Source organism: Elgaria multicarinata, chromosome 8, assembly GCF_023053635.1.
Source record: "Elgaria multicarinata webbii isolate HBS135686 ecotype San Diego chromosome 8, rElgMul1.1.pri, whole genome shotgun sequence".
Taxonomy (NCBI): Eukaryota; Metazoa; Chordata; class Lepidosauria; order Squamata; family Anguidae; genus Elgaria; species Elgaria multicarinata.
Genome location: NC_086178.1, coordinates 28,606,085 through 28,619,140, shown reverse-complemented (window position 1 = coordinate 28,619,140; position 13,056 = coordinate 28,606,085). Strand labels below are relative to the sequence as shown.

The window sequence follows — 13,056 nt, the reverse complement described above, 5'->3', positions numbered from 1 at the left end:
GGCTTTAAGCATAACAAATTTGAATCGGATTGGGTCATCCGTTGATTTTTTATGATTTTTTACATTTAGCCCCTCAAACCCATTTCCTGGTATGCAAAGGATCTTAGGAGTGCTGCCGCCCAGGGTGTGATTTAGCTAACAACAACAATGGCGACAGCTTAGCGCTGTAGGGGATAATTCGAGGGAAACAGGTACGTGGGATGAGGCTCTAATCATGCATAGAATTGTACTGTCAGAGATTTACCTAGGATCACTGTGCTGATTAATACTTTCAGGTTATTCCATATGAAAAGAGTGTGTGTGTGACAATGTAAGTAAGTAATGTTTGGAAAACTGACCCTCTCTACTATCCATTAATTTGCTTATCTTTGGCTAGAGTATATCCACTGTTTTACAGTGCTGGAAATGTAAAGTTGGCTTTGATAGATCAGACATTGGAGGATATACCCTGCCTCATTAAAATGATTTGGAATCTGGGTTCAGAGAAGAAAATGTCTATATGGAAAATGCCATAAGTCAGAATCTAGGAGATCCAGAAAATGTTATAGAATCTAGGGCAGTGGTTCCCAAAGAGGGCGGTACCGCCCCCTTAAGGGCGGTGGGATTGCATAAGGGGGCATTAAGAGACAAGGGGACGGCAGGGGGGCGCTAAGAGGCAAAGGGGTGGCAGGGGGGCGCTCGAGGTGGTCTTTTCCGTACCAGGAGTTTTGGTTACAGAAGGAAATTTCTGATCGCTATCCTGCATTATGGAGAGTGATTCAGAAGCTCCTGGTTGCATTTCCAACATCATATCTGGTGGAATGTGGTTTTAGTGTGGTCTGCCTACTTCTCTCCAAGCAAAGAAATCGACTCCAGATTACTAAACGTGGTGATTTAAGACTCATGTTAAGTGACTTTAAACCAGACATTGGGAAACTGGTTTCACTTCATCAAGCCCATCCACCATATTAAGAATTTACAGAACAGTGAGGTACTCTACCCTAGTTACTAAATGTGATATCTAATATCCTTGCTAAATGACTATCAGACTTTGAAAAGATGATATCACTGGATCAAGTTCATCAATTATGTTTAATTGAATAAATTTAAAAAATGTAATTGGATTTTGAATAAATATCCAATGAATTGTTACTGTTTTGAATTTTATTGTTATTATCTTCCTTAGTGGGTAGTTTAAAACTGCTATTCTGAATAATGATTTTTATAGTGTAGGGTAGGGGGCACTGGGCATGAGTTTGTGGAACCAAGGGGGCGGTTACCTGAAAAAGTTTGGGGACCACTGATCTAGGGGATCAGTCAGCAGGTTGGGGAAGGCTGCTTTAAGAAGTGGGTATGTAGGAGAGAGAGCCTTCTCCATTAGGACTTACTTCTGAATAAATATGTATAGGATTGTGCTGTGCATATGACTTGATCCCAGACATGTAAATCATACCTATCCTATAGCATGCCAAAGATTAAAGCAGCCTTCTTCATCCTGGTGCCCTCTAAATGTTTGGACTTCAACATTCATCAGCCCCAGCACACATATGCTTACTCTGCCCCCAAATCTACTCTAGCAACACTATTACAAGACCTAATAAAATCATTCACAATATCAAATGCCTGCTCATCTTCCAATGTGATATATGACAATTACCAGCAATGCCCTATTGCCTTCTACATAAAACAAACAGGCCAGTCTCTACCTAAATGAACATAAATCTAACATCAGAAATGGCAATATTCAAAAACCAATGGGAACAGTTCAACTTCCTAGGACAATGTCACTTGACCTCAAGGTGGCCATTTTTGAACAAAGGAACTTCAAGGATAAATTCAGCATGAAACAGTTAAACAAAAATTAATCAAGACGTTCAACTCTTATCTCCTGTGACGTGAATTAGACGAAGGCTTTTTATCACACGACATGAATTAATAATCTAATCAGTGCAAGGATATCTGTGTTACTACCCAACACTGTTAATGTAATTGTCATTGTTTGCATTTTATGCAAGATCTGAGTTACAGGCAGCATTTATTTTTTTCCAGAAATGAGGTCAGACTTCTTTGTCCTGGAATGCAAGGAGTTATCTGATAACTGCAATCCCTTTCAGTGATTTATTCAATCTGCAATTTATTTATTATATTTAATCCACCCAATAACAATGAGCAGATTACAAAAGCTGAAAGAATAAAATACAAAACAAAACAACAAACAGCACAGAAATAGTATATATAAAAACAGCCATAAAATCTAAAAACCTAAACTCTAAAATGTTTGGGAGAAAAGAAATTTCTTTGCCTTGTGCTGAAAATATAACAATGTAGATGCCAGGCAAGTCTCCTTGGGGAGGGCATTCCTTAAATGGGGCACCACAGGTGAGAAAACCCTCTCTCTTGTAGCTAATCCGCCTAACTTCCTTTTGCGGGGGCACCTTCAAAGATAATCTAGGGTTCTGAGCAGGTACATGAAGGAGAAGATATTTCTTGAGATCAGGAATGGGAAACTTTGGAAGGTCTGGGTGCTGAACATGGAGGGCATCTGTAGCTTACAGAGCCCCCAAAGTGTCAAAATGAGCTTGTTTACATCTTAAAGTTTAGAGGGTCCCATCCCCCAAATTTCAGGGGGTAGCATTGGGTGCATTGGGGACTGTGGGGGCCACATGCGATTGTAGCCACATGTTGCTTTAGAAACTCTGGTCCCAAGCTGTCTAGGACTTTAAAGGACAACACCAACATTTTGAATTAGCCTCAGAAATAGATAGGAAGCAAATGCATTCAAAATTACCATTTTGAAACTGAGCCCAAACTGCCACCTCATGGCCTGAAGATCTGGCCTATTTTTTATTTTATTTTTTTAAAAAATCACGTTTCTGTTTTTTGCCTCTTATACCACCTAGCTTGATAAAGGGTTCTGGAGAACTCAAAAGCTTGCATAATCTTTTGTGGCATTTGAATTGGTCCTAATAAAGGTATTGTCTAACTATGGATTTTGGGTCCACCCCCCACCTGGATTTTGGGTTTTTACTCTTGAACCAATCTTTGTTTTTAAAAAAATGTACTTTATGCATTTCACTTCCCTCTGAACTCACTATAATGCCCACCACCACCACCACCACACATATATATTCCTGCCAAATGTGGATAATACTTCATGGATCTGATAAAGTGGACTGGGTTACCCTTCTAGAAAACATCTGAAAAGCAAGTTGTGTAGCAGAAATGTGTAAACTATTTTAGCATCTGGATTCTAGTATTTACATTCCCCCTATTCATTGGAGGTGTAGCTAAGGGAATGATTTGAAGTGCATGGACTTAAAACTGAACAGGTGTCAGGCTAGTACATGCCTGGATAGAAAATTATTAACCCATCCTAAGGAAGAGTGGGATAGAAGTGTAATAAACAAATAAAATAGAATGCCCACAGCTGCTCTAACTGTAGCTGTAATTCCCAAGCTAGTACACTGGCATTACCCCATTTATTCAGTAACATTCTGCTAGCAGAGTACTTTGATGATGAGGGTACTAGGTTTTATTTTGTGAAAGATATATTTCATAGTTTTAATATATTTCACTCATGTATAAACAAACAAAAGAAATGCAGAAATGTTTTTCAGCCAGTCCACAGGTATACAGCTCTAGAGTGCCACCATCTGATAAACACCAGCAACAGCTTCTCAGAAATAATGATACATAGCACAATCCTGTATGTGTATATGGAAGTAAGCCTCACTGTGTTCAATGGGACTTACTGTGGAGTAAGCGTGTATAGGATTGCATCCACACTCAAGCCAGGCTGGCCCAATACGCTTTTCCAAATAGCAAATCATCTCATGCCTCTTGCATAAAAGTTAAACTAAAATAAATTAAATTTACATCCAAGCAGCTGTGTCTAGGATGAGGTAATGAAGATGTAGTAATAAAAAACAATAATTTTCACTTCTTAAAGTAGACTTCATTTGATTTCGTGAAACTTGTTACCAGGCTGGTATGTTTACCACTGCAGATTTTGTAACTTCTGTTCTCAAGGTCTAAATCTGAACATGCCAAATCTCTTACTACCTCACAGTGGGAAACAGGGAAAATACAAATTGTACTGTACATATTTAGGAGTAAATCCCACTGCACTCAATGAGACATATTTCAGAGTAAGATATCCATAGGGTCCAGCTGCATGACCCTGATTTATTAACTATTACCTGTTCTAATCAGCTGGAGGAAAACTCATCTTAATCATGGTTATATTTGCGGCCAAGCAAATACTGGACAGTTTGTGGAAAGTGTTACGTGACGCTAGAGATTTTTTCTACATCTTTGGCAATACAATTTCTGTCTGAAAGATAAAAGAAATCTTACGTATCTGAAGTGTGCAGCAATCCGAAACCAAAAAAAGAGAAAGCAACAATAATCCAACATGTTTCCTAAAATGTGCCTTTCTAGACCCAAGACTTTTCGGGTGGAGATGTACATGTTTTGGGGTATATGTATGGGATATCTTACTTTTGTTGATAGGTTGGATGGGTTTCCATTAAAACATTCATCACTCGATAAAACCCCAAAGTGTAGCTGTGTTATTTTGTCACAGCAAAAACAAGAGAGTCTTGTGGCATCTTAAAGGTGAACATCTTGGTATTCAAGATGCAGCTGGACTGCCATCTGTCAGGTATAATTTAAGGTGGATTCCTACATTGAGCAGGGGTTGGACTTGATGGTCTTATAAGCCCCTTCCAATTCTAATATTCTGTGTTTCTTTTCAACTGAGTTCTTACTTTGTGTGTGGGTGTGGGTGTGGGTGTCAGTCTGGTTTTTCAACATTTAAAAGAGCAACACATCCACTTCTGAATGCAATTAAGCGCTAGATTTGGGTTGGAAGTGGACAAGGGGAGAAGTTTAAAATAATTGACCACTGCTGCACAGATGGAATTTCTATGGTAGTTCTTTAGCTGGAAATCCAAATCAACTTCAGTCCCACTTCCAACCTTAAATATTAACAGTCAGCTATCATTTGGGGCTGTTGTAAGCTGTAGCTCCCAATGAGAACTTCCTCCCCTGAACAATATTTGGATATCACACTGTACTGGGATTAGCAGGGCATTATTATTATTATTATTAATTTAAAAAAATCCACAAGAAATAAGGCCTGAATTAGAAAGAGTACTAGAAGCTCCTGTGCCTTTGCTGCTACCTTTTGTTTCTGGGTGGACATCCTATTATCCCATCTCGACTAAAGCCTAATCTACACCAAGCAGGATATTCCACTATGAAAGCGGCATGAAAGTGATATATAAAAGGCAGGAGCCACACCAAGCAGGATATAGTGGTATTAAAGCAGTATGGTATGTGTCACTGGGCCTCAAATTGTCAGTGCACTTCAATACCGCTATAAAGCCATAGCGTGGCTCCTGCCTTTTATATACCGCTTTCATAGTGCAATATGCTGCTTGGTGTCAAAATCCTAGATTTTGCTCTAGATTTCTACAGGCAGCTTCCACCTCCGCTTCAGGGAACAAATATATGGCTTCTACTGCTACTAGATTCTAATTAAGGTATTATTTTTATTCTGTTATACTGTAATTTAAAACTTCTAAATGTTTATATTGTATTTTACTGTTTTAAAATGTCATACTGGTTTAAACATATTAACGGTTTAATTTGTTTTAGAATTGTATGTTTATTGTTCTGTTTTATATGTGTTTTTTATCCGTACAGCACCTTGAGATCCTTGTGATATAGGGCGGGATATAAATGTTTTAATGAATATAAATAAAAAAATTTTATCGTCTTGTATTTGTATTTTATGTTTTTTTGTTATGAACCACCCAGAGAGCTTCGACTATTGGACGTTCTAGATTTTTTTTTTTAAAAAAAATGCAATTACGGAAGTTCCCTATCTAGAAAATAAGACAGACTAGTTTTAATTCCTCAAAGAGCAAAAGAAGCTGGACAGATCCCAAATGTTATGGTATTTCGGCTGGTCTTAAGCAAAGCAATTGCTGACCGCGGACTTTAGACGTCAACTTTCTCCTGTCTCGAGGGCCACCCATTGGAAGCCCGTCACTTTCCCCGACGAGCTCCCACGTGATTGCCTGGGCGTGGACGTGTCATATGACCAGGCCCTCATGTGACCGCTTTGCTTGGCTCCGCTGCTCAGGGGGAAATCAGCGCTTGGGTTCCTCGGTCAAGATGGCGGTGCTGGAAGAGGAGGAGGAGGAGGCCCTGCTGGGCGAAGACTCGGGGCCGGAGGAGCACAGCTGCCCTGCGCGGAAGCCGTTGTCGGCGTTGTGCGACCCAGAGCGGCTGGCTCATCGGGTGCTGGTGCTGGCGCTCATGTGCTTCCTGGGCTTCGGTGAGTGTGCAAGGGACGGGATTCTGCCCGGGGCTCGTGGGGATCTGTGATAAGGAGGCTCGAGAGAGTGGTGCAACTTTGCCTTTAAACTCCGGCTGCGCGGCCAGAGAGGGTCGGTGCAAATGTGTTTCGGGAATAATTGACCTGGCTGTTCAGTGATCTTGGGAAGATGCCAGGAAGAATTTATTCTGCCTACTCCGTGTTTGCTCTTAAGTTGTTTCAGGGCTATGCTACACGCTGTGCTGCAACTGGGGTGGTACTTTTCATTTTAGGTGAATAAAAGATGTGCTTGGCTTGTGTTTTGGGGGGCCTTCTGGGTAAAGAAAGTAAGTTGCTGTGCAAGCATCAGAATGGGAAAGCATCAGAATGCAGGGGGCGAGGAGTCAAAGGAGAAGTAAAACCGAATGGTGGTTGGTGGCTTGCTGAATTAATGGAATTGGGGAAGTTTTAAACAGTTCTCCCTTTTCTTCCTGCAAGTCAGGACTTTACAGCACTTACAAAGGAAGTGGTGTTTTAAAATGCATCAGCTGGACATAAGATGCTGCCTTACGCTGCACTAGACCTCAGATCCATCTAGTTCCATATTGTCTGATTCTAAGCTGTCTGGCAGCTGCTCTCCAGGGTTTCACTTGGGGAGTTTACTTTGCTCTGGATGTCTGGGGATTGGAACTGGGACCTTCTCATTTAAACCATATATTCTACTACCAAGCTTCCCCACTGAGAAGTATTAACTACTTTGTATACATCCATGGATAAGGAGACTGGTTTTCATGTGAAGGGGCTTCTGGTAGGCCTGTGCAGTGGGCTAGATCCTTCTGTCCACTTGCTCCAATGAAAAGAGCCTTGGGCTGGAGGAGGAAGAGGTGGAGGGATTGAGGAATAAGAGGGATAGATGGAGACTGTAGATTCCCCTTTGACTCTTTGCTTCCCAGTGGTCAGTCAAAGAGAGTGGAGGATGTCTTTCTCCCTCCATCATTGTGATGTTTCTGTGGGATTTAAATTGTGTGTTATTATTGATATTATAAGTATTTTTAGGATACAGTCTTCTTGTTGGTGTAGCCACAAGGTGGGCAAACTGCAAACTTACTTCAGGCTCTGGGATCTTCTTCTTCCTCCTCCTCCTTCACAATTCCTGATTTGTTTCTTAATTTTCCTATGTAGGCAGCTATTTTTGCTATGACAACCCAGCAGCTCTGCAGACTCAAGTTCAAAGGGTGAGTGAAAGATATATCTGTAATATGCTGCATTTCATCTTTTCCCACTAAAGAGATTATCTTTTCGTAATATGTTAGTTTTCAGTAATGTCAAGGGGAAACTTACAACCAGGTTTGCTAGTAATGACAACCCAGAGTACGAGTTCTTGAGTCCTAGGTTGTCATTATGTGCGAACTTGGAACTATGAGTTAACTATCAGTTGTTAGCCACAAACAACCTAGGAGGAGAACCCATGGTTTGTTGTTGGGTTGTGAATTCTGGGTTGTTTTAACTTTGGGTTGTCATTACCTGTGAACCCTGAACCATAGGTTGCTCATGGGTTGTTTTGCCAGGCTACAGAGGTGGCAAGAAAGAGTGGTCAAAAAACCAGGGTATTCTACATGCTGGTACTACAGTACTGCATTGGGTGGATGTTTCTATATACAGGTTTGGTAACTTATGTGGTGCTAAAATACCATAGTTCTTAGAAGTGTGTGCTCTTCTTTTTAGGATATGAAAGTGGACACGTATCACTTCATGTTACTATATGCCTGGTATTCCTGGCCTAATGTGGTTCTCTGTTTCTTTGGAGGCTTTCTGATAGACAGAGTATTTGGAATAAGGTAAGTGTAATCCATCTTTCTTAAAAATAATACCTTGATCCATATGTTTTTTATTATGACTGAACAATTATGAGATCTAATAGAGAATCTATTAATTTGTCAATTAATAGATTCTTGTTAATGTTCACTTAGCTTAATGTTCAAAATATACTGGAACAAGTAGGGACCTGCAACAAAATTTTGCAGTGTATAGTGCTTCTATCCAGTGTCTTAGCCACTCTTCAAATACTTGAAAGGTTGTCACACAGAGGAGGGCCAGGATCTCTTCTTGATCATCTCAGAGTGCAGGACACAGAATAATGGGCTTAAGTTACAGGAAGCCAGATTCTGGCTGGGCATCAGGAAAAACTGCCTGACTGTTAGAGCAGTAAGACAATGGAACCAATTTCTGAGGGAGGTCGTGGGTTCTCCCACACTAGAGACCTTCAAGAGGCAGCTGGACACCCATCTGTCAAGGATACTTTAAGGTGGATTCCTGCATTGATCAGGGGGTTGGACTGAATGGCCTTGTAGGCCCCTTCCAACTCTACTATTCTACGGACATACAAAGGATTGGGAAAGATCTGTTGGAAACAATGATATTTACATCTACTCAGAAGTAAGACCTACTGATTGGGTATAGGATTGTGCCCTTACAACAAAACTCTACTACTCTGTGATTCTATGATTCATTCTAGCCCTGTTGGTTTTGCCTGCCTACCCCAACAGTCAGCATTCTGTGCTCTGTCTTCATTGGGCTATTTTTTTTCAGGGGTGGGTTGAGGTTAACACTGGTGGAAATACTAGATTTCTCCATGAGTTTCTGTGGTCAGCCTTCACTTTTATCTTTGGGGACATGTGAAAATGGCTTTTCAGCATGAATCAAGAAATGACCTATCCAGACAATTAGAAGGTTCTCTCTAACCTCCTATCTATGTGTCTCTTCCTTTTCCAGCCACTGGATTCCATTCCCTTTCACCCCTGTTTTTTTCAGCCAGCATCCCATTGTCACTGAGCACGCTTAGTTCTCATTGGGCTGTTTTGCTGGGTTTTTTCCTAAAGATTTTGTTTCATGCTTTTGCAAATCTCAGGTTTCCCTTGAGTCCCTCTTGTGTGTGGATAGGGCCATTTTGACTATATAAACAACAACACCCATACTTGAATCTGAAATAGAGTATATGGTTTTGCTGTCTAGTCTGATTGACTCCAAAGGAGAAATTTATTTTTGTCCTGGTCAGTTATTATAGTGGCTATTATTATTGCAATGAAGTCTTAAAATTTAAACCTTCTTCCAGGTGGGGGACAATAATATTCAGCTGTTTTGTCTGTGTTGGACAGGTAAGTGAAGTAGATAATATAAAGTAGTTAAATACAGAAAATTCTGAAAACATTTAGTTTAACCCGTTTTAATCAGACAATTACTTAAAATACTTGCCTGTGATATGGCTTAGTTTTTAGTGAGCAATCCTATCCGGCTGCCAGTTAGCCTCTGAATTCCGAGGCTGATGGGTATCCTATGCAGCACGGGAGAAGTGTGCAGGCGATCTTCACCTCTGCGCTCCTCCTGATCTGCATTTTTGCTAGATGGGCATTTTTGCTAGATGGATATTTTTTCCTGTCTAGCTGTGGCATTGGGGGTGGGAGGAGGAGGGAAGGAGGCTAAGGATGCCTCCCTAGTTCTTTGCCCACACACCGGCACTCCCCATTTCCCTCTTCTGAGGTTGCCATCTCAATTCTCTCTGTGCCGGTGGGGATGTTGGACTCGTGGGTCCGAAGTCAAAGTGCTGTCTCCGGATCCAAGAATCTGAAATATCCTATGGCCCCTTTGATTCTGTCTAGGGTGGGGGGAATAGGATTGCTCTCTTAATGAAATGTAATGTAATGTGTATTCCTCCTTTTCAGGTGATTTTTGCAGTGGGAGCAATATGCAATGCATTTTGGTTGATGGAAGTTGGCAGATTTGTATTTGGGTGAGTTCATATCAGTGGTGTATAAACACTTGCTACCTTCTCTTTTTTAAAAAGCACAGCTGACATGAAACTCTTATGTTTTTTTTTTAAAAAAAACACACATAAGTGTCAAGAGTTGCAACTCCTTTAAAACGTGAATCAGTTTCAGGAATTGGCTTGCTTTTCTGTTGATTTTCTAGATTCTGTCTTAAGAATCTAGCAAATGTGTATCAATATGGATACTTGTGATTTAGCTGTAAGTCACGGGTGTGTCGGTTGTTTCAAATACTTGCATTCATGAATTGTGACTTGCTTTATTTAGGATTGGTGGAGAATCCTTAGCAGTGGCACAAAATACTTACGCTGTCAGTTGGTTTAAAGGAAAAGAATTAAACCTTGTGTTTGGACTACAGCTCAGCATGGCTAGAATTGTAAGTCTAAAAATCCATTTTTGTTTTTCTTATAATTATACCATTAAATGTAGTGGTGTTTCCCCACCCCCTACTTAGTCCTACCATGCACATTAGAATGGAAAGAACACTTGTTAACTAGGGACAGCTGAGGGCTGCAGATTTCATGACTTCCTCTCAGAGTTTTCTGTGCAACATAGTTGCACTACGTTAAAAAAAAATCAGAAATATAATTAGGAATAGTTTGAACCTCCTATCTATCTAACATATTTGCTAAAGGGTGGAACCCTCAAGCATTGCATGAGGTGTGTGCTTAAGCTGAATAAAGTATGCGCTTAGGTAGAACTTGAAGTGCAATCTTAACCACGGTGCAGTAGTAGAAGGGTCTGTTGGAAGTCCACATTATAATTTGAGCACAGCAACTGAGATAGCCCTGGGATGCTAGCACCTCACATAGCAGTGACAATATCAGCACGAGATCTGGGGCACAGCAGGAACAAATAGCACTTCACTGGCAGATCAACACAACCACTACAAGTCATTCAAAACTTGTTTAGGTTTGTGAGCAGAAGCAACCGATGACCCTGTTCAGATGACACACCAACCTGTGGTAGTTAAGCATTTTGAGCTAAACATTATGGCTTAGAGTGTTATGTGAACCATTCCTATCCACGGTGGCTACATAAAAAAGGTTTAAACATGCTCACTAACCATTTGCCGCAAACGGGCTAGTGGCCTAACCATGGCGTAGCATGTTGTGTGAACAGACCCATAGTGTACAGGGAATTTCCTGGTAATGCAGAAAACTTAGAAAAAGTCTCAGAGTGGGGAAATATATAGAACTTAATTATGGATTCTGGACTCTTGATTGCAGACAGGTGTTCAGGTGAACTATAGTTGATGTCTTGTGCGGGCATGTATAAATTGAATATTTAGATGTAAATCCTATTTAGAAGGGTTCTTGTGAGCTTATTGTTCTTGAACAGGGGTAGGCAATGTGGGGCCCTCAGACACTTTTCTTGGCACCCTCTGAGGTGCCCAAATTGCCCCACTTTTTTAAAAAATAACTAATTTTCTTACCAGCAGTTGGGATCTCTTCAAAACAAAGTGAGGGCCTCCGGTCACTGTCATCTTCTTTTCCCTTGAATGCTTCTAGTCCTTTTACAACTTTGTCAGTCCTTTTACAACTTCATTGGCTGCCAGTCCAGGTCCGGGCCTGATTCAAAGTGCTGGTATTGATATTTAAAGTAGGGATGTGCTCCGCTCCGATTAGGAGCGTAGAAGCAGTAGCGGATTGGCCTGCTCCGCCTTACCCAGAGGCGGAGTAGGAGCGGACCGTGGACCCCCTAGAAGCAAGGCGAAGAGAAGCGACCATTTTTCGGAGCTCCGAGTTCAGGCGGAGCGCTCCGGTCGCCATCTTGAAAACATTTCGCCATAGGATTGCATTGCGGCAAATAATCGCGCATAACTATTTTGTTTTTGAAGCTATCGCTCTGGAAATTCTTGTGCTCAGAGAGTCGTGGATGGGGGTCATTTTGAGACCACTCTCACCTCTCTGCGTGCTGTGGTTCACGTGCAATATTTTTTTAAAAATCGGGTCAACCGCGCGGCTCAAACTGCGTTTCGGCTTTTCGCCCATAGGATTGCATTGAGGGAAAGAATCGGGGATAACTGGGGGGGGTTTAAGCTATCGTTCTGAAAATTCTTGTGCACAGAGAGTCGTGGATGGGGGTCATTTTGAGACCACTCTCAACTTTCTGCATCGTACGGGTCGCGGGCTAGAAGTTTTTAAAAAATCGGCGGGAAAAATACCTTTTTCAAAGGGCTGAGGGGCAGAGTCAGCTCCCGGTCATGATGATCCCAAAGTTGGAGGAGGGCATAGGCAAAACAGGTAACTTGGGATTCTGGGAAACTTCTCTTTCTTCATCTGAACGGGCTTTTCCCCATGTTTTTTAACACAGTAGCCCCACCAAATGCACAAACACAACCTGAAATCATATACTAAGCCAAGAATAAGAGATAGAAACACAGCACTGCTCCCCACCCTAACCTTGGTGAACAACTGAATCGATGTGGTGCAAGGGGATGAGCTCCCCTAGGGCATCTCATCGTGGACGTGCCCCCACTCTCTCCTGCACTGGAAGGCCATAGAGCCTTCCAAAGAGAGTAAAACGGTGGAGCAATGCCTATCATGAGTTGAAGTGAATGGTCACTTTTCAGTGGTAGAGCAATGCCTGTTATGAGTTGAAGTGAGCGTTTTACTTCTTCTCAGAGCTGTTGGTGGCTGTCATTGTCTTGAACTGGCAGCTACTTCCCCCTCCCCCGGGCACGTCCCCCTATTGCTGGTAAAAGACAGATATAGCCTTTTTAAAAAAATTCTTCTTGCTGTTTATTGAGCAACACTGCTTCTTTTAATTCCACCCCTCCTTTGTTTATTGATTGATTTATTCCATTTTATATGCATTACTGGCTTATCCTTGGCTCACTTCCTTATGCCCCCAGAAATGCCAGCTGCATGCCTGCCTGCCTTCCCTCCCTCCTCCCCTGCCCACCTCGCAGGGATGTTGTGTGTGGGG

General features: G+C 41.6%; 1 protein-coding gene across 3 annotated transcripts in view; it reads left to right on the top strand.

The window, feature by feature from the left end:
* Nucleotides 1–6,153: 6,153 nt before the first annotated feature.
* The window catches only part of MFSD1 (major facilitator superfamily domain containing 1), a 30,342-nt gene continuing 23,439 nt past the window's right edge, over nt 6,154–13,056 (top strand). For 2 of the 3 annotated variants that reach the window (XM_063132046.1, XM_063132047.1), the window contains exons 1-6: nt 6,156–6,325; nt 7,487–7,539; nt 8,030–8,142; nt 9,417–9,459; nt 10,024–10,091; nt 10,393–10,501. In XM_063132046.1, coding sequence (XP_062988116.1) covers nt 6,163–6,325; nt 7,487–7,539; nt 8,030–8,142; nt 9,417–9,459; nt 10,024–10,091; nt 10,393–10,501 — 549 coding nt within the window. In that variant the 5' untranslated portion in view covers nt 6,156–6,162. Of the gene's footprint in view, nt 6,326–7,486; nt 7,540–8,029; nt 8,143–9,416; nt 9,460–10,023; nt 10,092–10,392; nt 10,502–13,056 lie in introns of all 3 variants that reach the window. The other variant, XM_063132045.1, reaches the window with a different exon arrangement.